Genomic DNA, 26035 nt, shown 5'->3' on the forward strand with positions numbered 1-26035 from the left:
CCATGGCAACTGAAAGAAAAAACTTAAAATATCTTCTTTTAAAAAACCCAAAGAGGTAGAGCTTAGATATTTGGCATGAAACATCTTCTAATGAGTGTTTATCAAGTTGTTCAAATAAAAGCCCTGGGGTCAAAATTAGCCCTATCTTTTATACCAGAGGAGTATGAAATTTTGTATTAACAGTTTTAACTATTACTGTTCAAGATTACACGTATATATGTCAATTATATAATATGTATTTACTTAAAGCATATAGAGGATACTCAAGTTTTTTCTATAAATAATCTGGATTTATTTTCATTGAATGGTACGAAAATTATCATATTTCATACCACAAGATAAAAACTTGAATTTTCTGTTTATTGTATACTTTTTCTCCTTTTTTTTTTTTTGGCCTTGAAATTTGAAAGATTTCTTCATTAATTTTGTGTATTGGCTGAATTTAGATGAAAGTAGTCTGGCAAGACACCAGTGAAAATACAGAAAATGTGTTTCATTGCTGTGAAAAATAAATTTTTACAATGAAAATACAGCAAATGAAAATATGTATTTTATTTCACCAATATTTTGTTTATAAGTTTATAGTAAACATTTACATATATAATATAAATATGTGGATGTAATGAAAGCTTTAATCCTTGTATTCGAACCATTATTGAGACTGCAATAAGGTAACTGAGTGAAGTGCATTGCAGCACTATTAACCATTTAACCTGCTGAATTTGTGTAATGAATTTGCCCAGTTTTGAATTTAGAACAGTCCATTCAAAGTTACAAGGATTTCATTATCAAAATACAAAAGTTGAGTTATGAACAGTATAGAGCCTTGTCGTACTGCACAGATGTGCAGACTACACTGGCTCTATATGCTGATGGCCAAGGCTAATCACTTTCAAGCAGGTAAAAATATTTTAAGTTCATCATGATGCCCACTGTGCAAGAAGTTCACAGAATGCAGTCCCTAACAAGAAAGAGCAATGTTCACAGAATGCAGTCCCTAACTAACAAGAAAGAGCATTGTTCACAGAATGCAGTCCATAACTAACAAGAAAGAACAATGTTCACAGAATGCAGTCCCTAACTAACAAGAAAGAGCATTGTTCACAGAATGCAATCCCTAACTAACAAGAAAGAGCATTGTTCCCTAACTAACAAGAAAGAGCATTGTTCACAGAATACAGTCCCTAACTAACAAGAAAGAGCAATGTTCACAGAATGCAGTCCCTATTTAACACGAAAAAGCAATGTTCACAGAATGCAGTCCCTAACTAACAAGAAAGAACAATGTTCACAGAATGCAGTCCCTAACTAACAAGAAAGAGAAATGTTCACAGAATGCAGTCCCTAACTAACAAGAAAGAGCACTGTGCACAGAATGCAGTCCCTAACTGAAAAGAAAGAGCAATGTTCACAGAATGCATTCCCCTAACTAAAAAGACAGAGAAATGTTCACAGAATGCAGTCCCTAACAAGAAAGAGCAATGTTCACAGAATGCAGGCCCTAACTAACAAGAAAGAGCATTGTTCACATAATGCAGTCTTTAATTAACAAGAAAGAACAATGTTCACAAAATGCAATCCCTAACTAACAAGAAATGGCAATGTTTACAAAATGCAGTCCCTAACTAACAAGAAAAAGAAATTATCACAGAATGCAGTCCCTAACTAACAAGAAATAGAAATGTTCACATAATGCAGTCATTAACTTACAAGAAAGAGCAATGTTCAAAGAATGCAGTCCATAACTAACAAGAAAGAACAATGTTCACAGAATGCAGCCCCTAACTAACAAGAAAGAGCAATGTTCAAAGAATGCAGTCCCTAACTAACAAGAAAGAGAAATGTTCACAGAATGCAGTCCCTAACTAACAAGAAATAGAAATGTTCACAGAATGCAGTCACTAACTATCAAGCAAGAAAAGTGTTCACATAATGCAGTCCTTCACAGAATGCAGTCCCTAACTAACAAGAAAGATCAATATTTACAGAATGCAGTCCCTAACTAACAAGAAAGAGAATTGTTCACAGACTGCAGTCCCTAACTTAAAAGAAAGAACAATGTTCACAGAGTGCAGTCCCTAACTAACAAGAAAGAGAAATGTTCACAGAATGCAGTCCCTAACTAACAAGAAAGAGCAATGTTTACAGAATGCAGTCCCTAACTATCAAGAAAGAGCAATTAATGTTCACAGAATACATTCCCCTAACTAGCAAGACAGAGAAATGTTCACAGAATGCAGTCACTAACAAGAAAGAGCAATGTTCACAGAATGCAGTCCCTAACTAACATGAAAGAAAAATGTTCACAGAATGCAGTCCCTAACTAACATGAAAGAGCAATGTTCACACAATGCAGTCCCTAACTAACATGAAAGAGAAATGTTCACAAAATGCAGTCCCTAACTAACAAGAAATAGAAATGTTCACATATTGCAGTCTCTTACTAACAAGGAAGAGAAATGTTTGCATAATGCATTCCCTTACTGGCAAGAATGAGCAATGTTCGCAGAATGCAGTCTCTAACAAACAAGAAAGAGCAATGTTCACAGAATGCAGTCCCTAACTGACAAGAAAGAGTAATGATCGCAGAATGCAGTCCCTAACTTACAAGAAAGAGCAATGTTCACAGAATGCAGTCACTAACTGACAAGAAAGAACAATGTTCACCGAATGCAGTCCCTTACTGGCAAGAAAGAGCATTGTTCACAGAATGCAGTCCATAACTAACAAGAAAGAGCAATGTTCACAGAATGCAGTCCCTAACTAACAAGAAAGAGCATTGTTTAAAGAATGTATAGTCCCTAACTAACAACAAAGAACAATGTTTATTCCATAGTATAATGCTATGAGGGAAGAAAGAGTACTTATGGTAGTCGGAGGATACCTGTATTTGCATAATGCATTCCCTTACTGGCAAGAAGAGCAATGTTCGCAGAATGCAGTCCCTAACAAACAAGAAAGAGCAATGTTCACATAATGCAGTCCCTAACTGACAAGAAAGGGCAATGTTCGCAGAATGCATTCCTTTACTTACAAGAAAGAGCAATGTTCACAGAATGCAGTCACTAACTGACAAGAAAGAACAATGTTCACAGAATGCAGTCCCTTACTGGCAAGAAAGAGCATTGTTCACAGAATGCAGTCCATAACTCTAACAAAAAGAGCAATGCTTCACCATAATGCAGTCCCTAACAACAAGAAAGAGCATTGTTTAAAGAATTGTATAGTCCCTAACTAACAACAAAGAACAATGTTTATTCCATAGTATAATGCTATGAGGGAAGAAAGAGTACTTATGGTAGTCGGAGGATACCTGTATTTGGCGTAGGGATAAGGGGTGCATATGTCTGGTTAATCTATATTGGGTTTGAAAATATGTTGGGAGATTAATTGCAACTAAGTTATGGTATATCTTACAAAACATTATCAGTCTACAGTCCAATCTGCGGTGTTCAAGGGATCGCCAGCCCAGTTCTTCCTGCATGGCTGTAACACTAGAGTGAGGGGAGTAATCCCTTTTAACCCATCTTATTGCACGTCTCGTCTCTGGATCATCTCAACTTTGTCAATATTGGTTTTAGTGTAAGGAGACCAAATAAGTGAGGCATATTCAACCTGGGCCGGACCACTGGGACTTGTATGCTAGTTCTTTCACTTTCTCATTTTTAGTAATAACAATTTCTTTTAATAAAGCCAAGGGATCTGTTTGCATTGGAAGTTATTCGAGATATGTGTGTATTAAATTTAAGGTCAGAAGATAGATCTAGTCCGAGATATTTAGCATTTGGAACAGACTCTAGGACTTGGCCATGGAGCATATAATTGTGTTTAATTATGGTTTTATTTTTGGTGATATGGATGACTTGGCATTTTGAAGGGTTAAAACTCCATGTCCCACTGCTTTCTCCCACAGAACCATATTGTCAAGATCATGTTGGAGATTTGGGGGGTCTGAGGAGGAATTGATGGTTAGGTATACAGCAGTGTCGTCTGCAAATATCTGACTTGGGATTTAAGGACAGAAGATGGTAGCTTGTTGATATATAGAAGGAAACAAAGGGGCCCTATGACAGAGCCTTGGGGCACTCCATAGGTAACTGGAACTCAGATGAGCAGTCACTATCCACAACTACTGTCTGTCTACGGCCAATAAGGAAGGAACTGTATCCAGTTTTAGAATTTTGAGAAACAAACACCATTTCTTGAAGGGTTATCTAAGAGTTTAAGATGGTTACTTTATCGAAAAGCTTTGGAGAAGTCAAGAAATATGAGATCTGAATGTTTGCCATTTTGAAAGATTGTTTCACAAGGTAAATTCAGTAAGTTTCAATTGAGTTGTGTCTCACATGATCGTCTTTCTCTGAAATCCATGCTGAAGATCCAAGAGTCAGTTAGGTGGGTGGTAAAGTGAGAGGATAGTTGAGAGGCAACTATGTGTTCAAGTGTTTTACAGAGGATGCATGTAAGGGAAATTGGGCGATAGTTTGCTGGATCACTTGTAAATCACCTTTTTTGTAGACAGGGGCATACGTTTGCACGGGTCCAGTCATGGGAATATTGCCGGGGTCAGGGATTTTTGGGAAAAGAAACCGGACGATGTCAACAATCTCTTCCCTCAGCTCCTTCAGAACAATTTGGTCTTATGTTGTCAGGGGCCAGCAGCCCTTTGTTGCATTTGAGGTTGGCGAGGAGCTTTAAAAATTAGTACACCTGCCCTACTGATTATGATGTCATTCATTGTGGGTACTGACAATACTTTCTGAGATCCATGAGTCTCAGTTTTTGTATGATTGATCTTTAAGTGTAAGTGGTATATAATTGGTGAGAAAACTGATTGAAATTGTTTGTTAAGAATGTTTGCTTTTTTCAGTGTTATTAATTTTGAGAGAACCAGACTTTTGATCTTTTTAATGGAGACACACTGTGTGAATCTTGTTTAGAGTTTTTTATAAGTGTGTATAGTTTTTTGGTACATACTTTACTTTGTGTATTAGTTTCATCATCATCATCTTCTTCTTCTTCTTCCAATATACTGGCCACCTTCAACTAACTGAAGTTTACTTGCCAGGTTAATGCGCAAGACGGAAAAGAAAAGAGTAAAAAAATGGTGAGGAATATATACAGTGCAGTTAAAAACGGACAAGATGTGGTTTAGATATAGAGTTGGGACAGATGAGTACGGAATGACTCAACTGTACCGGGCTGACGTAGCGTCTGGAGGTAGGCTGTTCCAGTCTTTGATGGTACGTGGGAAGAAGGATTGTTGACGGTATTGTGTACGGCAGTAGGGTATCTTGTAGGTTAGGTTGTGTGAATTTCTTGTAGATGTGGAGTTTGGAGGGTATGAGTTGTGAATTGTCTAGAGCGATCTTGTTGTTGATGACTTGTTAGAGCATGATCAGTCTGGCCTCCTTTCGAAGTTCTTGTAATGGTTTCCATTCAAGATCTGCAAGCATGTCTGTGACGCTGGACCTGTGTGGTACTTGTTTTTAAAAAACCGTGCAGCACGTCGTTGACCATGTCTAGACGGTGTATATGTCTCCTTCTCGTGGGGTCCAGACAGTGCTCGCATACTCTACTGTGGGGGACTAAGCTTTGTAGGCTGTTTCTTTGGTGGAAGTAGAGGCCGATGTTGAGGTTTCTTCGCAGGAAGCTGGTTGGTGCGGTTGGCTTTGTTACAAATGTATGTTGTATATGTTGGCCCCAGTCTATGGTTGTTTTTCAGGTGCATCCAAGGTATTTAGCTGATGTAACGTGCTCTAAAGTATGACCATAAGAGTGTAGTTATGGCAGATGGGGCTTCTTTTCTTGGAGATGGTGAGGACTTGGGGCATTTGTCTGGAGTGGAATGACATTTTCCATTCTCTTCCCAGACAGCTAGTTTGTCGAGGTCAGCTTGTAGGGTGGAACAGTCAGACTTGTTTGTGATGGCAAGATAGGCCAGCGTATCATCTGCAAATAATCGGACGACTGCGTTGAGACCCTCTGGGATGTCATTATTGTAGAAGAGGAAACAGACTCGGGCCAAGGACTGAGCCCTTTGGGACGCCGGATTCTACAGATACTGTATCTGAGGTTACCCCTTCCAAGACTACAGATTGGGATCGGTTGCTTAAGAAAGCCTGAATCCACAGGTTGGTCTTGCCTCTGATGCGTAGTGCTCCAGTTTGTGGGATAAAAGGCTGTGACAAACTTTGTCGAAGGCCTTGGCGAAGTCCATGTTGAGAACATATCAGTCTGTTTGCCATTTTCCATGTTCCGGGTTATGTCATCTGTGAATTCAATAAGCTGTGTTTCACAGGATCTGCCCTTTCTGAAGCCGTGTTGGAGAGGATAGAGAATCTTTTGTTTTTCGGCATGGTTCATGATGTGGCTGGTGACAATGTGTTCTAGGAGCTTGCAGCAGATGCAAGGTTCAGGATGTTTTCTAAGAAAGACTCATATGATTTTATTTGCGATTTCAAATTTTTAAATTTTAGCCATTGATCATGATCAGATTTATTTTTATTTGTTTTTGGTTTTTTAATATTTTTATAGAGCTGGTCTCTTTTATGAATTATTTTTTTAATGGATTTTGTTATCCAGGACAAAGATGGTTCTTTTAGTGGGTATGAATTTTGATATGCCATCCTCAAGTGTGTGTTTGAACTGCGCCCAAAGTTCTTCAACAGACAAAGATTCAGCTTTTGCAACGTCCTTAATATACTGTATGCTGAGATTGACAAACATGCATTTTATTTATATATAAAAATCGAAAGTTTGGTGCGAAAGGGTTATATAAATAAAATGTATGCGTTTTGAGCTCCACACCCCAAATGGATGTAAATAAAAAAGAAGGAAAATATTTAGTAGTGTACAACAGTAAACTAGGCGAATGGTGATTCTTACAAATTTCTTTTAACACAGTTTCAACATGGCAGCCCTCAGAAGATATACCTCATGTTTGAGATATGTTTCTTATATTTCTCTATTATCGGCGAAGACACATTGTCAAAATGCTGCTAGACAATTTCCAAGAACATGTTCCAAGCATGGCGGTATGCTTACATTAGTTCGTAAATATTCGGGTAAGTGAATTATGTCCTTTATGAAGGACATGTATGTAAAATTATAAAAGGTAGCCCACACTAAATTTCAAAAGCCCTACAAGCAATCACAGGTGGCAGTATCAATGTTTGGAACCCCACCCCTATCTTCCCCTGGACCCCTACTATAACCATGAAAAAAAAAATTCAACACAATAAGGTACCAAAACTTCCGATAAAATTATGAACTTTTTTTTTCCACTATCAAAATTATAGAAAGGTGAAAAGCCTACTAGATCTACTGTATATATTCATTTGCCAAACAATGTGGAACACGGGAAATCGTCGTTTCGACGCATTCCAAAGGCATTTCGCTGCATCATTCATTAACAACAATAAAAAAAACTAGAATTCCACAGCTTACTTAATTCAAGTCCGACGAATATCAATATTCTGTCGATCACTATAGTCACTACGTCCAAGAAATCCTCTCCATTAGAAACTGTGGCTTCAATTACTGTGATGTGCTTCCTTATATTATAAAATATACTTCAAGTTATCAGGCATTTGCCAAATGTTTAGGTTTCTTTTACACTTCAGGAAGCAATCTGATGGTGAAAATATCACAGGGTTGCCTTTAGAATAGTCCAATATATTAGACGTTACAGGCTTGTTATAGTTTTTGTCGGTCAAGCCTGACGTCTAATAGTTATTGCTCAAAAACGCATAGCATCATAAAAAATTCAAAAAATGTCTATTGATCTTGCCTTTCAAGCTTTATTCAAAAGCTTATCTTCTTTTCTTTCAATTTCATGTTCAATCATACACAAAAACTCTCAAACAATGTACTTATCAATTTAAAATAAAATATAAACATCAATCTATTTTTTTGTTATCAGCCATACTGGTTAAGCAAGATGCTATTCAGATTGATTCCAAATTTTTGAACGGAAAAAATATATTCGAACACACTGACGGTGCAATGGGCAATTATTTCGTTAAAAAATATTCCGTTAGATTGTGTTCTGACTCAGTTAAACGCTTGCATTTGAATTAGCCAATCAGATTCGCGCACTTTTACGGCCGCCGTTGTTTATTCAACTGTAAAAGGAATTTAATACATGAGAGGATTTAAATCATGATATTTCGGATGTGACAGTTTAATTTTATTTTGACAAAAGGTAATTTATTTTTTAGTTTTGTTCATAAATAGCAGACTTCCCGAAATACGTCGGTCCGACGGACATGTCCGATAAATTTTGATCAGGTCCGACGATTTTTTATTCCGGATCGGTCCGAATGTCCGGCTTTTATCCAAGCAGCATGTATACAAAATGGCGTGGCTAAAGCTGCCAAACCTGGGAAAAAAACGAAAATCTTCGTCAGAGGAGCGCGCAGAACAGCAATTAAAAGGATGAAAAGAATAGACCTGAGACAAAATTTAATGAAAATGGATTCTCTTCCAAGGAGGACCTCCCAAGGGGCATGAATCGTTGGTGTATAACAGGGAGGAGAATGAAAATGCACTGTAACGGAATGTGCCGATTTTTACGGCGAAAAAATTAAAAACAAAAAGTGTCTTAGAAATACAAACACAAGTTTTTCTTATTTTGATCATTTTATTTGGTCTGAAAGATTTCGTTTCGGTCCGACAGATTTTCATGGTTTGTCGGACCGAATGTCTGACAGTTTTTTTTAACTTTCGGGAAGTCTGAAATAGGTCAAAAATTATGTAAATACACGCTGTCTTCATTGTTTTTCGTTCCACCCGATTTTCTGGCGGAACATGCTATGGGTTTTTGAGCAATTTCGATATGACGTTGCTTTGCCCAGAAGCAAAAATATCTCAAAGCGATGTCATATTTATAGGACTACCTTTAGAATAGCCAGAAGTTTGGATCACATTTATGAGATCTATATTTTTTGATTTACAGTAACCCCCAGCCTGCTTCTAATAGAGAGATCCCAGGAATTTACCATCTGTCATATATATCAGATCATGTTTATCAATTGTGTTTAGATCATTCACTGATCTGTGTTTCAATATTTTAAAAGGTGTGTATCTGTACTGTAAGTTGTTGCTTAGAAATGATCATGATTTGGCATCTTCATCTTACATTGGGAATAGTCTGTAGATGAATTTTTGATTGACAGGCCATTTGAAATATTTATGATTTCAGAAAATTCTGATGGCCCCAACAGTCATTTAATTCACTTAAGTAATATACAAATTGATTTCTTTTCATAGAAAATGTAGCAACAAACAGTGCAAACAGCTCTTTGGAATCTGTGCTTGTATCAGGCTCTCTCGATGAAGTAATGAAAATGGTAAATTCTGAAACAGATATGATTATAAACAATCATGACAAGTGTACTGTGACCAGAGAAGAAGTTGAAAAAGCTCTTAATGGTAAGTTCAATGCCAAAAATATGGTTTTTCAAATAACCTGAATTTTCTGCTTTTTTCTATAACTAATAAGTGGCGGTTTTTTGTTAACATAAGCAGGCATTTGAGCCGACAAAACAAAACCAAATAGTGCGGTTTGGTGAACCAGCAGGATCCAGACCAACCTGGGATTCCGCACAGTCTGATCAGGATCCATGCTGTTCGCTATCAGTTTCTCTACTTGCTAAAGGGTTTGTAAGCGAACAGCATGGATCCTGATCAGACTGCGCAGACGCGCAGGCTGGTCTGGATCCATGCTGGTCGCATACGCACTATGTTGGTTTTGTCTTGATGCGGCTCATTTAGAAAGTTAATTAGACTGTCTAACATGTCACAGGCAGGCAACTTTTGTGCCAGTCTGGTAACTTTTCTGTGAATGACTGGTTTGGCATGATCAAAGGAAAACAAGATTTTACCTTATAATGATAGTTGCTTAGGCAATAATTTTATGCTTTTTCACAAGATGTTAGTAGATTCTTTTTGTAGTTTTATGAAGAGTGATTATTTGGCTTTATATATGTTTATATGAAAGTGATTATATATTTAAGGGGTAGACGTGGAGGAGATATGTTATATTGAAACCCCTCACTGCTATACAAGGAGCTGTTTTTATATAAGATGCAAGAATGAGAACAGTCTGGCAGAAGCTGTGAATTTAGCAAGGACACAATTACCAGGGTTTGACTTGTATTTTTTATTACTAATTATTTAATACTATAAAAGAATTTGAGCTATAAATCTTAGGGCATTTTGCTCAGGTATTATGATCTACCTTTGAATGTTGTTTGTACATTTTAAACTTTTTTTATACATTATACATATAACATTTTGTCATAGACCAATAAAAGTCAAATGTTAGGAATTTACAGGAAAATTCAAATGTTAGGAAATAACAGGAAAATCCTGGTTCAGGAATAATCCTTGAATGGTGTAATTCAAAAATAGGCACTCTTTCTTTCCTGTTGGACCAGATTGCTATGATATTGTATTGTATCCTATTTTAACTTTAAAAAAAAACAAGAGATGTACAGGACACTGGTGCAGATTTGTGAAAATCAATAAATGTGATTGTTGTGTTGAACTGTACCTAAAAAAGCCGGATTAGTTCTTGTCTGTGAAACAAATTTAAGTCGAGAGTTAAAGCAACAATGTTTTAATTATTATCCGATTGGCAACCCTTATAATCAGAATAAAAGCTGTTGAAATTGGCTGTATTTTGTATTTTGAGCCAGTGTACTGTAAATTATTTCGAATAGTATTGTGTGTGAATTTACAATTATTCTAATTATCATGAAAAGGTGTACACCCAAAAACAATATTAATATTTTATATTGCTGCCGATTCGTCAGTTTGCCATCTTGAAACCCCCTACCATGCAAAGGCCCTTGACCCTGAGGGGCCTAAGGGCAGCCCTGAACCCTATCGGTGTTGAACTGGACCCACAGGGGGCCCTAGGCAGCCTCTGACCCTTGCAATAATTGTTTGGTTTTCAAAAATCTGTTGTCTAAAATTATAATGAAAAACCCTGTTTTTATGTGTCAAGGAATATAGTTAATTCAACCAATAATTTATTTATCTGTCTGTTTGATAACCATATAATTATGGTCTATATAGTGTGAAGTAGCTGGAGATTCTAGGTACAGTCTGAATATATGTCAGCTTCGATCTTGTGAAATATCTGTTGTCCCGCCAAGAAAGTTACTACAGAATAATAGTCTGTATTAGTCTCATACGAGGCATTGCCAAATAAATCAAGAATTAATATTTACATATATTAATAATGTGTATGATTAACTTGTCAAATTGGATTCAATAAATTAAATAATTTTACTGTATTTTAGTGTAAATGAGAGTAAATTATATTTGTTACTGCTTATAAATCTTATGATACAAAAATGTAAATTTTGTAATTTTTTGTATAAACATTCATTAAATGAATGATCAAAAACTACGACAAAATGTCACAATATTGTTAAAGACTTACAAAGTAACCATTGACTTTCCATAGCAACCCTTAACTTTTCTTAGCATCAGGTGACACCATAGGAACCTTTGACTTTCCATAGCAACAACTGATAATCATAGCAACCTTTCACTTCCCAATCGGTGATTTAAATAGCAACCATTGACTATCCATAACTACCAGTGAATTCCTTTACAAACAACCAGTGATTTCGATAGCAACTATTGTCCTTCCTGGGCAACCATTGACTTCCATACTAACAATAGATTTTCCATAGCAACCAGTGACTTTTTATTTGTCTTTCTGAAGAGTGATACACAGATGGTAAAAATTTTCATAAACTCTGTATCAGGGTTATACGCATTATAAACTGTATGATACGAAAACAAATTTTAAAATTGAACTATACCCAATAGCTGACTAGGTCATGCAGTCATATTGCCTTACACTTGAAGATTGAACCATTTAAGAAAGGCAAATGCGCACACATTTGAGCCGTGTCACGACAAAACCAACATAATGGGTTTGCGACCAGCATGGATCCGGACCAGCCTGCACATCCGTGCAGTCTGATCAGGATCCATGCTGTTTGCTTACCAACTCTTTTACAAGTTGAGAAACTGATAGCGAACAGCATGGATCCTGATCAGACTGCGCGGATGCTCTGGCTGGTCTAGATCCATGCTGGTCGCAAACCCATTATGTTGGTTTTGTCGTGACGCGGCTCATTTAATAGTCAATATTTGTGAGTTACTTAACTGACCAGTTGGCTTTCAGTTCAAATGTATGTGGTCACATATTCCCTTACAACCAATCGTTTGTTGTTTCTGGTAAGATGGGTCATATTGTGGCATGTTTGATTAGCATGATCAAAATTCTCACTTTGTAAAAGTAAATAAAATTCCCAAACACTCTGATCTCAGTTTGCTCTGGCAAAAAAGACAAAAGAGAATGGTGCTGGCAAAAGCTTAGCTGATTCATCAAACTTGGCACCAAAGAAAACAAGAACATTTTAAAGTGATTAGTAAAATTAGTATCCCTTGTAAGTGTTGATGGTTTTGGAATGAAAATGTCTTGCTGTTTCAAGACATTTGCTTGTCAGCTAAATCAGCCTTCTAGTTTTTAAATAACCTTGAAAAGTGTGTACATGTATGTACATGTTCAACATGCCAATCATAGAATGAATTTTGTTGAATCTATTGATATAGATTATGCCCCAGTGACTTACTTTTTTGTGTTAAAACTACTGCTATGAAATTTGGTCTATACAGACTCTTTCATATGCAGAGTTAAATTTTGATATTAGTTGACCTAGATTGACCTACTTTCTTGTGTTTGGTGTTTGGCACTTTTAAAGACTGTGAAATGCCATTGAATTTTTTATAACTGTTAATCTAGATTATGTCCAATTGACATACTTATGGCATGTAAAAACCCACTACAGAATTATATTAATCATCTCCTTAGGTCAAAATTTGGTCCCTTGATTTATAGAATAGTATGGAAAATACATTTATGTCTTTGTGAAACTACAATGGCAAGAGCTTAGATATTTTGTTTGTAGCATTGCTTAGTATACCTCTACAAAAATACATAAGTCATGCCCCAGCCCCCTAGGGTCAAAAATGGTGGGGCCCTAGGTTTCACTTATTTTACATGACTTGTATAGTAAAAATGTCTCTAAAATCTTCTGTGAAATTACCATGTCAAAACCTGAGATATTTTGCATGGTAGCATCTTGTGTAATTCCTAGAGCTTTGATATTCATTGCAGACATTTACAAATACCTTTTTGTGTACTTAAAAAAATTCTGCAGCTTTGGTATAAGATGGCAAAGCAAATATGAGCGGCGTCATGACAAAACCAACATAGTGGGTTTGCGACCAGCATGGATCCAGACCAGCATGCGCATCCGCGCAGTCTGATCAGGATCCATGCTGTTCGCTATCAGTTTCTCTACTTGTTATAGAGTTTGTAAGCGAACAGCATGGATCCTGATCAAACTGTGCGGATGCACAGGCTGGTCTGGATCCATGCTGGTCGCAAACCCATTATGTTGGTTTTGTCATGACGCGGCTCATATTATTATGATCTCATTACTGACTTTAACATTAAAAGATAAAAATTTTGGGAACCTTTTCTAGAAATTTATCAATGAATCCAGGGCCATCATTGATAGTTAACAATATTGATCGTCCCTTGACATTAAGAGCCTTAATAGTCTGGTGAGCAATGTAAGGGCCATCATGGCCCTCTTATGCTATACACATACATTGTGGATTAATGCACTTAATTGCTCTATTTATTTGATAGGGGAACAGCTAAAAGCATGTTAGAATGAAAAATATGACATTTTAAATATGGATTCTTTTTCTTCAGAAGGGCAGATATACATTCAATAAAAGAAAGCCTAATGAAATGTAAGTAAACCAATTCTTTATTATAACGTACTATTCTACCATGCATGTACTGTAATAAATGTTGAATTGGCCAACTTTTGACCAAAACTATTCTCTTCAAACATGGTTTACAAGTTAGATTATTAGAAGTGACACCATTTCACAAGGGCAGGTAAACGTCAAAGTAAGCCCATTTCTCAAAAACTGTTGCTTCAAACTTGAATAATTTGTTCTCAATCAAACTGTGAGAATATTTCTTAAAAGGGGTTGGGGTTGCAACTAGATTAGTGCTTGTAAGTCTATACATTTAGTTTATACAAATTTACTATAATTAGATTGTGTTTGAAGTTATAAGCTTATTGAAACACTCACAAACCGTTCTTGGAACCAACCAGTATGAAACAATGAGTGCAAAGTTTCTTGCTCACGGAAACAATGGCTTGCCCTTGACGGGTTTGAACCCACGCAACCTGTGCTTGTTGGTACTTCCTGCTGTTTGTAAGTATATTCACTGATGAAATAATCAAATGTTGGTACATTCATATCCCGCATTTCTATCTTTAATTTTTATACGACCGTTTGGAAAATGGGACGTATTATGGGAACGCCCCTGGCGAGTGGTAGGGCGGGCGGGCGGCGTCCAATTTTGTCCGGAGCATATCTCCTACATGTATGGAGGGATTTTAATGAAACTTCATATAAATGTTCACCACTATGAGGAGCAGTGTCGCGCACATGAACCAGGTCTCTAGGTCAAAGGTCAAGGTCACACTTAGAGCTCATTGAAAAATGCTTGTCCGGAGCAAAACTTCCACATGTATAGAGGGATTTCAATATTACTTGGCACAAATGTTCACCATTGTGAGGCGGAGTGTCGCGTGCAAGATTCAGGTCCTTGCGGCCAAGGTCAAGGTCACACATAGAGGTCAAAGTTCACATAAAAATATGAAGATGTGTATATGGACCATTTAGTCATCATTTATTGAGGGATTGTAACACCAAATGGTCATTATCAAGACTATGGCTGTGATACATATAATTTAGGTCAATATATACAAGGTCAAGGTCACTAAAGATGATGAAATATCCAGATTTTGTAAATAGAATTTAATCAAAGGGAGACAACAAAGTTATTACTTTGTTCATCAAATGACTTACAGCACAATTACTCCCCTTGATCTATTTTCACTTTCAATTCTAAAAATAGAATTTAATCAAAGGGCATGAAAATAATCCTCTTTCTTGGACTTGAGTATGTTCTAAAGATGTAACATTTATTTACACATGTTTCATTCATTGGTCAAGATTCTTAACTGTGATAACTATGGTGTTCTGTAGACTTGGTATTGTTCATAAAGATCATACAGTAATTACCTTATCAAATGTAAATACTTTCTCATAGAAATTTAATTATATTTTAATATTCAAGTAAATATCAGTTCAGCTCATTCAAAGATTAAGAATTGTAATGAAATGTATTTCCCTAGAATAAAATCTTAAATCAGAATTTTTTAGTTATTAAATTACATGTACTTTTTATACGCCCGTTTAAAAAAGATAAAAATATAAAGATGTGTATAGGGACGATTTAATCATCATTTATTGAGGGATTGTAACACAAATGGTCATTATAATGACTACGGCTGTGACACATGTACTTTAGGTCAATATATGCAAGGTCAAGGTCACTAAAGATGGTGAAATATCCAGATTTTGTCTGGAGCATATCTCCTACATGTATGGAAGAATTTTTATAATACTTTATGGAAATGTTCACCACCATGATATGTATTGCTCCATGCATGATCCAGGTCTCCAGGTCAAAGGTCAAGGTCACACTTAGAGCTCATTGAAAAACGCTTGTCCGGAGCAAAACTTCTACATTCATAGGGGGTTTTCAATATAACTTGGCACAAATGTTCACCATTGTGAGGCTGAGTGTCGCATGCAAAATTCAGATCCCTGCGACCAAAGTCAAGGTTACACGTAGAGGTCAAAGTTTAGATAAAAATTTGAAGATGGTTATAGGGACCATTTAGTCATCATTTATTGATGGATTGTAGCACAAATGGTAACTATCATGACTACAGGTGTTACACATTTAATTTAGGTTAATATTTGCAAGGTCAAGGTCACTGGAGATGATTAAATATCCAGATGTTGTCCGGAGCATATTTTCTACATGCATGGAGGAATTTTAATGTTACTTTTATAGAATTGTTCACCACCATGAGACGTAGTGCCCTGCACATAAACCAAGTCTCTAGGTCAAAGGTGAAGGTCACAGTTAGAGCTCATAGAAAAACACTTGTCTGGAGCAAAACTTCTACATGCATAGAGGGATTTCAATATAATTTGGCACAAATGTTCATCATTGTGAGGCTGAGTGCCGTGCATAAAATTCAGGTCCCTGCGACCAAGGTCAAGGTCACACATTCTGTGCATATCTTCCCTATTGATTTGTTTTAAGGTTCATTTAACAACACAGTGCCAAGAATAAAAACTTGTTTGCTAGATAACACTTATCCATAATGCCCCCATCTCCATCTAAAGCTTTTTCGTAAACGGGCGTATTTTGTGACTATGGCACCCTTGTTCAGTTTATAAAAAACTATCAAACTTTGATAATGATGTTACTGTCTCCCATTTGCAAAGCATTGGGTTGGTTTTCTGTAATCTAGAACATATGTAAAATAAAATAATGTTTTCATTTTCTTCAATAAATCATACTTTATACATTCTTTTGGGAGAGGCATATAATTAGTCCCCTACCGGTTTAACCGGATGGGACTTTAGGTTTACCCTCCGTCTGTCTGTCTGTCTGTCAGTCCGTCAGTCCGTCTGTCCACAAAACTGGATCCTGCGATAACGCAAAAAGTACTGAAAATATTTTTATGAAACTTGATATATGGATAGATGGCAGTATGGAGATTATGCATGTCTTTTTTTTTTTTCCTATGTTGAAAATTCTGGTTGCTATGGCAACAAATAGGCTGAAAATATGGCAAATTTAACACATAAACTGGATCCAGTGATAACTCAAAAAGCACTGAAAATATTTTTATGAAACTTGAAATATGGGTAGATGCCAGTTTGGAGATTATGCACATCTTTTTCTTTTCTTCCTATGTTGAAAATTCTGGTTGCTATGGCAACAAATAGCCTGAATTTCAAGATTTCTGATTTAAATTTTAAAGCTTTTTCACTATAAGTTCTTTATTTCTTAAGGTGTTTACATTAATATTTAAATATAAGTTTCTGGTCATCAACCACATCATAAGTGACAAGGTTTACAACTCTAGCACAAAAATTATCAGTATTACCTCCCTTGAACTTAGAATTTTTATGGAAAAAAAATGTTGTCTTTTTTAAATAACTTCTTTATTTCCTAATGTATCTACTTCAAACTTCATATATATGTTTCTTATTATCACTCAACATTTTTGAGAAGGTTAAATACACTAGCAAGACTATTTCCAGAATTATGTCCCCCTTGAACTTAGATTTTTTTCAAGAAATTGGTATTTTTCACTCCAACTTCTTCATTCCTATGATTTACTTTAAAATCCCATATCGTAATAATATGACAAGGTTGTATAAACATAATTTCCTTACTAGGCAGGGAAACTTAACACATTACTGTGATATAGACAAACTTAGAACTCAAAAGATTTAAGTTCATTCACGTCATTCATTCACTGGTAAAATTGAATGGCCAATGGCCCATCAGAATGTTGCTGGGGTTCTAACCGGTAGGGGACTTATGGATTGCTTGCAATACTATGATAATTGCTTGTTTTTGTGGTCTTGCCTTATGTCTATCCGTTCTCCATCATGATACTGTGTTGTGCACATGAGTTTGGTATTGAGCGAAAAGGTCAAGGTCACACCTTTTGTGGTTGTGAATTAATTCTCATGTATTGGCTTGACTATATTTAAAGATGGATTTGAAAATGAAAATGCATAAATGTTTGGCACATTAAGTTTGTATGTTGTACTCTTAAACAAGTATTCAAAAGTCAAAGCCACATTTTTGAAAGGAAACTTTTCATTGAATTGTATTGATGTTCATGTCAAATCAACAATTCTTGATTTTGAAGGTGTAAATATCTATATGTAGGTGTAAGCCGTGTGATTTGTGGCACATTTAGAAGACTATAAAAGTCTTGTAGAAAGTTGAAAAAAGTTAATGGTAATACTTGGATGTCATAATAGTACATTAATGGTTGTGTCTAATCTCTCATTCATAGATGCTTCATGAAAAAATTGAGCATCACAAATATTCTTCTTGAATACTTTATAATAACCATTCATTTGTTGAAAATCAATGGTCATGTTCCTTTACAATTAAAAGGTCATAGATCAAGGTCAAATCCACACTATGAATCATTTTCCCCTAAGAAGGATTCTCTAACCTTAGCTCAATTGCTCACCTCTTAAAGGCAGTGTGTGGGACCCATATTGCTACTGTGTCCGCTCAAGGTCAAGGTCACACTTGAAGGTCATGTGACTAAATTTGTGTCTGCTTTATAATATTATCTGCTGGAAGTGCAAATATTTACCTAAGCAAGGCCATTTGCCATCTTTGTGCAGGCTTAAGATCAATATCACACCTGAAGTTCAAGTATCAGACAATTTGGGTCCAATCTAGTTTCTATACCACTTAAAGAATTTTTTTAAACTTGGCTCAGTTGTTCACACCAACAAAAGAACATGCAGCCACTGTACCAAAATTGAGTGTCAGTCTGAAGGTCAGATGTCAGATAAATATGTTCTTATAATTCCTAGACCCCTATTAGCTGTGCCTGCTTGAGGTCAAGGTCACCTTGATTGTCTAAAATCAGACAATTTTGTATCATTCCTCTTGAATGATGCTCTTGAAACTAGGCTCAAATGTTCAGCTTAGCAAAAAAGTGATTGCAGAACCTTTGTCCTAGTGTCAGCTTATGGTCAAAGTCCCACATGGAGGTAAAAATTAAGACAGTTTATGTCAGCTCTGTAGAGTTTATACTCCGTCTCCTTGAAGGATGTTCTTCAAATATTGCTAAAATATGCACCTTTAAAAGTGATGAAAAAATTACCTACATAAAATCCTGTGTCATAGAGGTGATAAGGATACTTAACACTCTTGTGGCAGGTATTTATAAGTACAGTAGATGAAATTTTTTTAATTCTTAGATATGTCCTAGGCAAGTACATTATAAATATACAATAACACTATTTTTAGCTCACCTGTCACACAGGGTGTGCTTTTGTGATCGCTTTTCGTCAGGCGTCCGTCAGTCGTCCATCCGTCCGGCGTCTGTCTTTTAACGACATCTCCTCATAAACCGCTAAGCCAATTCCATCCAAACTTCACAGGAATGTTCCTTTGGTAGTCAACTTTAAAAATTGTTCAAAGAATTTAATTCTAAGCAGAACTCTGGTTGCCATGGCAACCGAAAGAAAAAACTTAAAATATCTTCTTTTAGAAAACCGAAAGAGCTAGAGCTTAAATATTTAGCATGAAACATCATCTAATCAGTGTCTACCTAGTTTGTTCAAATGAATGCGCTGGGGTCAAAACTTGCCCCGCCCCGAGGGGTCATTGATTTTCCTTATTTGTATATAGTAAAAACTTAAAATATCTTCTTTTAAAAAGCCCAAATAGCTAGAGCTTAGATATTAAGCATGAAACATCTTCTAGTGAGTGTCTACCAAGTTTGTTCAAATAAAAGCCCTTTATGTATATAGTAAAAAAAAACTAAAAAAATCTTCTTAAAAAAAACCCTATGAGCTAGAGCTAAGATATTTAGCATGAAACATCTTCTAGTGGGTGTCTACCAAGTTTCTTCAAATAAGGGCCCTGGGGTCAAAATTGGCCCTGCCCCATGGATCATTGATTTCCTTATTAGCTCACCTGTCACTTTGTGACAGGGTTAGCTTTTATGCAGAGATCGGGAAAGTCCCGTGACCTGCGACATAGTCGCATTAAAATGATTTTAGTCGTATTGATAAGCCTGCAGATACGACATTAGGTTGCATGAAGAAACAATGAGGAGACAAGTAATTTCTTAAATGCAAATTTGACCTAAGAAATTCAGCGAAAGTTGACTGTTTGTCAATCAATTAGCGGCACCAAATAAATTTCAAAGTGACAAATTTCTTTGCTCCGCCTACAGGTACAGTAGGCAGGACTAATTATCTGCATTAAACCAGTTTAAACCAGTTATCTGCCAACACCACGTGGTACAGTAGCTATGAGTTAGCACCGTCAATTTTTCATGCTTTTCTGTTTGAAATATCATTAACATTCTGTCGATTAGGAAAGCAAGGCAGTCAGTTTTTAGCTCGACTTTTTTTTTTTTTTTTTTGAAAAAAAAAGTAGAGGTATTGTTATAGTCAGGTCGGCGTTGCCGTTCCCGTCCGCAAACTTGTACCTGGATCATAACTTTTTTATTTCTTGGTGTATTGTCTTCATACTTGGCCACAACAACCCTTGGGACAAGACCTTTCAGTAGACCATACTAACCTTGACCTTCATCTATAAATGACCTTGACCTTCAAGGTTAAATGTCCAATTTTTGCTTGTTCATGCTGTTATCGGCTGTAACTTTGTTATGTTTGAATGGATTGTCTTCAAACTTGAACATAATAATCTTCAAGGATATCCCTTAAAAATAACCCGCCAGACCTTGACCTTCACTCATAAATGACCTTGACTTTGAAGGTCAAATTATTGAAATTTTCATTTTTTTTTGGCTATTATTGGCTGTAACTTTGTTATTTTTGAATGGATTGTCTTCAAACTTGAACATAATTATCTTCAGGGATATCCCTTAAAAATAACTAGACAGACCATGACCTTCACTCATAAATGACATTGACTTTGAAGGTCAAATTATTGAAATTTTCATTTTTTTGGCTATTATTGGCTGTAACTTTGTTATTTTTGAATGGATTGTCTTGAAACTTGAACATAATAATCTTCAAAGATAACTGTTAAAAATATACAGAAAGACCTTGACCTTCACTCATTAATGACATTGTCTTTGAAGGTCAAATTATTGAAATGTTCATTGTTTTGGCGGTAACTGACTGTAACTTTGCTATTATTGAAGGGATCAACTTCATGTTATAACAGAACATTCTTAAGGACCAGACCTCGTTGTTTATCAAACCCAAATTTGCTTGGGCTCTTTAATGACCTTGACCTTGAAGGTTAAATTACTGAATTTTCTCAGATTTGTGCATTAAATGACCATAATTATTTATTACCCTTCCAGATTTTTTCCGCCTTTTTGATTGGATATTGATTACCCGAAAGAAATTGATATTACCGAGCCAGACGGGTAATATACACATTAAATTTCCCCGTTGGGTACCCCACGTTCTAAACAACATGCGCTTTGGCGATGCGCGTACGGTTTGATTGTACGCGATGTAAATTCCGATTTAAAAGCACTTTTTTAACTGTCAAATGATAAATATTTACCAAAATAGAGTTATCATACATATTCCAATCAGTATTAAAAACAAATATGACCTTATGAAAGCTTGATATTAATTCCAAAAAAGTGCGTTCAAAAGACTACTCCTTTTCTCTTGTTTACATTCGTTAGGTTCGAAAGAAAGTACGCCATGTATTTATGTGACGTCATGTAGTGAGGAAGGGGTACCGTAAAGGGAATCTTATTTCGACGTTTCATTTGAAGTAGCAATTATTTACTTTAAAATCGTCTTAACTAGGCAGGGGAAGGGTAATAAAATTATTATTTTGGTTTTGGAGTGATATATGTGGATATATTACCTGCCAAGATAAAATATCACCCTCGCGTAAAGGGAATCTTATTTCGACGTTTCATTTGAAGTAGCAATTATTTACTTTAAAATCGTCTTAACTAGGCAGGGGAAGGGTAATAAAATTATTATACCCCCGCACAACAAAGTTGTAAGGGGGGTATACTGGAATCAGCTTGTCCGTCCGGCCGTCCGGCTGTCCGGCCGTCCGGCCGTCCGTCGGTTTTTTCTTGTCCGCCCAATAACTTGAGATATCTTTAACCCTTAGTCTTCATATTTGGCATGGAGGTTAGTCATAATTAGTAGATGACCCCTATTGATTTTGAGGTCACTAGGTCAAAGGTCAAGGTCACAGGGGCCTTGACTTCAAAAACCTTGTCCGCCAAATAACTTAAGATTCCTTTGACCTACAGTCTTCATATTTGGCATGGAGGTTAGTCATGATTAGTAGATGACCCCTATTGATTTTGAGGTCAAAGGTCAAGGTCACAAGGGCCTTGACTTCAAAAAGCTTGTCCGCCCAATAACTTAAGATTCCTATGACCCATAGTCTTCATATTTGGCATGGAGGTTAGTCATGATTAGTAGATGACCCCTATTAATTTTGAGGTCACTAGGTCAAAGGTCAAGGTCACAGGGGCCTTGACTTCAAAAAGCTTGTCCGCCCAATAACTTAAGATTCCTTTGACCCATAGTCTTCATATTTGGCATGGAGGTTAGTCATGATTTGTTGATGACCCCTATTGATTTTGAGGTCATCAGGTCAAAGGTCAAGGTCGCAGGGGCATTGACTTCAAAAAGCTTGTCCGCCCAATAACTTAAGATTCCTTTGACCCATAGTCTTCATATTTGGCATTGAGGTTAGACATGATTAGTAGATGACCCCTATTGACTTTGAGGTCACCAGGTCAAAGGTCAAGGTCACAGGGGCCTTGACTTCAAAAAGCTTGTCCGCTCTATAACTTAAGATTCCTTTGACCCACAGTCTTCATGTTTGGCATGGAGGTAAGTCATGATTAGTAGATGACCCCTATTGATTTTGAGGTCACCAGGTCAAAGGTCAAGGTCACAGGGACTTTGACTTCAAAAAGTTTGTCCACCCATTTACTTAAGATTCCTTTGACCCACAGTCTTCATATTTGGCATGGATGTTGATCATGACTATAAGGTGACCCCTATTGACTTTGAGGTCACTGGGTCGAAGGTCAAGGTCACAGGGCCCTTGACAAAAAAAGCTTTTCTTCTCAATTTCTAAAGAATGTCCTGTCCGCAATGTATTGATTTTGACATTTTCACATTTGAAGCTTGTAGAATACATAACTTAGCAATGCACTGGCTTAGTAACCTCAGATTTGGCAGGGAGGTTGTCCTTGAGCTCTAAATGGCCACTGTTGATTCTGACAAAGTGGTATGCGGGGGTATTCACACCAAGATAGTGGCAGTTCTAGTTATTTTGGTTTTAGAGTGATATATGTGGATATATAAGCTGCCAAGATAAAATATCACCCTCGCCTAACGGCTCGGGTGATATAAAATCTTGACAGGTAATATAATATCCATATATATCACTCCAAAACCAAAATAACATATAATATTTATTGGTGTGTGTGTGTGTGTATATATATATATTTACAACAACAACATCGACAATTGCGTCATTGTTTCTATTTATAGAATTGCGTCATTGTTTCTATTTTTAGAAATTGCGTCATTGTTGCTATTTTTAGAAATTGCGTCATTGTTGCTATTTTTAGAAATTGCCTCATTGTTGCTATTTTTAGAAATTGCCTCATTGTTGCTATTTTTAGAAATTGCGTCATTGTTGCTATTTTAAGAAATTGCGTCATTGTTGCTATTTATAGTAATTGCGTCATTGTTGCTATTTTTAGAAATTGCGTCATTGCTGCTATTTTTAGAAATTGCGTCATTGTTTCTATTTTTAGAAATTGCGTCATTGCTGCTATTTTTAAAAATTGCGTCATTGTTTCTATTTTTAGAAATTGCGTCATTGTTTCTATTTATAGAAATTGCGTCATTGTTGCTATTTTTAGAAATTGCGTCATTGTTTCTATTTTTAGAAATTGCGTCATGTTGCTTTTTTTAGAAATTGCGTAATGTTGCTATTCAAATATGTATACAAAATATATAAACAAAACTAATGTGACAACAGGGTTCGTACAGTCTTTAAAAGTGCTTAAATTTGAGTCCCTTTCTTAAAAAGTGCTTAAAAATGTAAAAAAGTGCTTAAAAGTCCTTGAATTTGCTTACTGTCTTGAAAAGTGCTTAAAAAGTGCTTAAATTTGCTGAAAATGTGCTTGAAAATGATTGAATGACATAGTGCCAATAAAAATCAACAGTTAACAATATCAAAAGAATGATCCAATTAAGGATCAAAATCAACATAACAGTAAGTCAGGACAAATTATAGTTGTTTTGAACTAATCTTTATTTGATGTGCCCTTTGTTGTTGTTTTATAAAATCCTTGAAATTATGGCCAGAAAATGTGCATTAACAAAAAATAGAAAATAAACTATACTTCTTACGGTGAAGATTGTATCAATATATGTGTAACAAATGTGCTTGAAAAATGGGAAAACGTGTTTAAATAGTGCTTAAAAAGTCCTTGAATTTTGGCATTGGATGTCTGTACGAACCCTGGACAAGACAGACCAACTAAATTTATAAAAAGGAAACGTTAAGATATGTTCAAACCTTTCTATGTTTGCGTTTAGAAAAGTAAAAAGTCGAGCGTTGCCCCCGCCCGGTGGTGGCTCTTGTTAAATGTCCAAAATAATTTTCAAAATTTAGATTTTCCATGCATTTGTAGTTGTAACAGCTTTAGCTTCCATTCTTCCATTGTTTGCCGTTTCCATCCGACGCCAGTCCAAAAAAATTTTAGATTAAAAAGTTCATTATTTTTTTTAAGTATCTTCCTTCCTTAACAAAAATAATCCAAACCTTTTCTTTTTGTGTTTAAAATCACGTTTGGTGACTTCAAACTTTATCCACAGAAAAAAAAGTGTAACTATTTATAGTTGAACTGAAAAAAATAATCTGCGGTAAATCTAGGTCATCATAACCTGCCTTTGAAAACTTAACAATAACAAAGTGAATGAAGTGATGTTTATTACATCACTAGAATAATTGACAGGCCACTAGCCAATCAGATATCTGAACTGCATGACTTCTGTATGCTGTGAGTCCCTTTGATGTAGAGTTGTCAAAAAAAAAGAAGACAAGAATGAATGCTACTTAGGAGCCATTCAGTGCAAATAAAAAAATGGACATTACACATTACGTCATATATTACTTGATGTGTTATGGAAAGGTACTTATAAAATGTTGGATTCATTTTAATTATGATTCTTTTTATCTTATTTATCTTCAGCAAATTTATAAACAAACTGCTTGACACCAAAAAATAACAACAATTAATATAATGTATATTAAACCATGATGTTCATTCAAATAGGACCAAATTATCAAGTCTGCAATTGTTGGTGAAATTTACCTACCTACCTCCTTGTCAAGCCTCAGATATAAGTGTCAATACAATCAGAAATAAACAAACTAGTTGATTAATTAGGAGAAGAACCTAGCTGAACAGTGTCAAATTTTTTGGTCTCTAGGTTAAAAATTATGAAATGTGTACAGAAAAATATTCAAAAAGTGTCGGGTTGATGGTCTCCGACCAGTATCCGTACTTTATAATCATTAAGAAAAACATGTCTCATTAGTTTTGAACAATGTCTCATAACTTTTAAAAATGTCTCATAAGTTTTCCAACAGGTGGAGACATAGTCTCATCTGCAAAAATTCTTTCCCGATTTCTGTTTATGTTCACTTTTTGTCCGGCGTCCGCCCGTCCGTAAACTTTTACTTTAAATGACATCTCCTCATAAACCACTAAGCCAATTTCATCCAAACTTCACAGGAATGTTCCTTTGGTGGTCACCTTTGAAAATTGTTCAAAGAATTTAATTCCATGCAGAACTCTGGTTGCCATGGCAACCAAAAGAAAAAACTTTAAATATCTTCTTCTAAAAAACCCTAAGAGCTAGAGCTTAGATATTTAGCATGAAACATGTTCTAGTGAGTGTCTACCAAGTTTGTTCAAATAAAAGCCCTGGGGTTGAAATTGGCCCCGCCCCAGGGAGGGTCATTGATTTTCCCTATATGTATATAGTAAAAACTTAAAAAATCTTCTTTTAAAGAACCCAAAGAGCTAGAGCTAAGATATTTAGCATGAAACATCTTCAAATGGGTGTCTACCAAGTTTGTTCAAATAAAAGCCCTTGGGTTAAAATTGGCCCCGCCCCAGGGGGGTCATTGATTTTTCCTATATGCATATAGTAAAATATTAAAAATCTTCTTTTAAAGAACCCAAAGAGCTAGAGCTAAGATATTTAGCATGAAACATGT

General features: G+C 35.9%; 1 protein-coding gene across 1 annotated transcript in view; it reads left to right on the plus strand.

Annotated features, from left to right (window-relative positions):
• The first annotated feature begins 6887 nt into the window (after positions 1-6887).
• The window catches only part of LOC132715992 (uncharacterized), a 36969-nt gene continuing 17821 nt past the window's right edge, over positions 6888-26035 (plus strand). The window contains exons 1-4 of the mRNA XM_060699125.1: positions 6888-7067; positions 9274-9435; positions 10020-10149; positions 13814-13854. Of these exons, the coding sequence (XP_060555108.1) occupies positions 6914-7067; positions 9274-9435; positions 10020-10149; positions 13814-13854 (487 nt within the window). The 5' untranslated portion in view covers positions 6888-6913. The remainder of the gene's footprint in view (positions 7068-9273; positions 9436-10019; positions 10150-13813; positions 13855-26035) is intronic.

The sequence above is a fragment of the Ruditapes philippinarum genome, unplaced genomic scaffold (assembly GCF_026571515.1).
Source record: "Ruditapes philippinarum isolate M1 unplaced genomic scaffold, ASM2657151v2 ctg1806_1_1_1_1, whole genome shotgun sequence".
Classification (NCBI taxonomy): domain Eukaryota; kingdom Metazoa; phylum Mollusca; class Bivalvia; order Venerida; family Veneridae; genus Ruditapes; species Ruditapes philippinarum.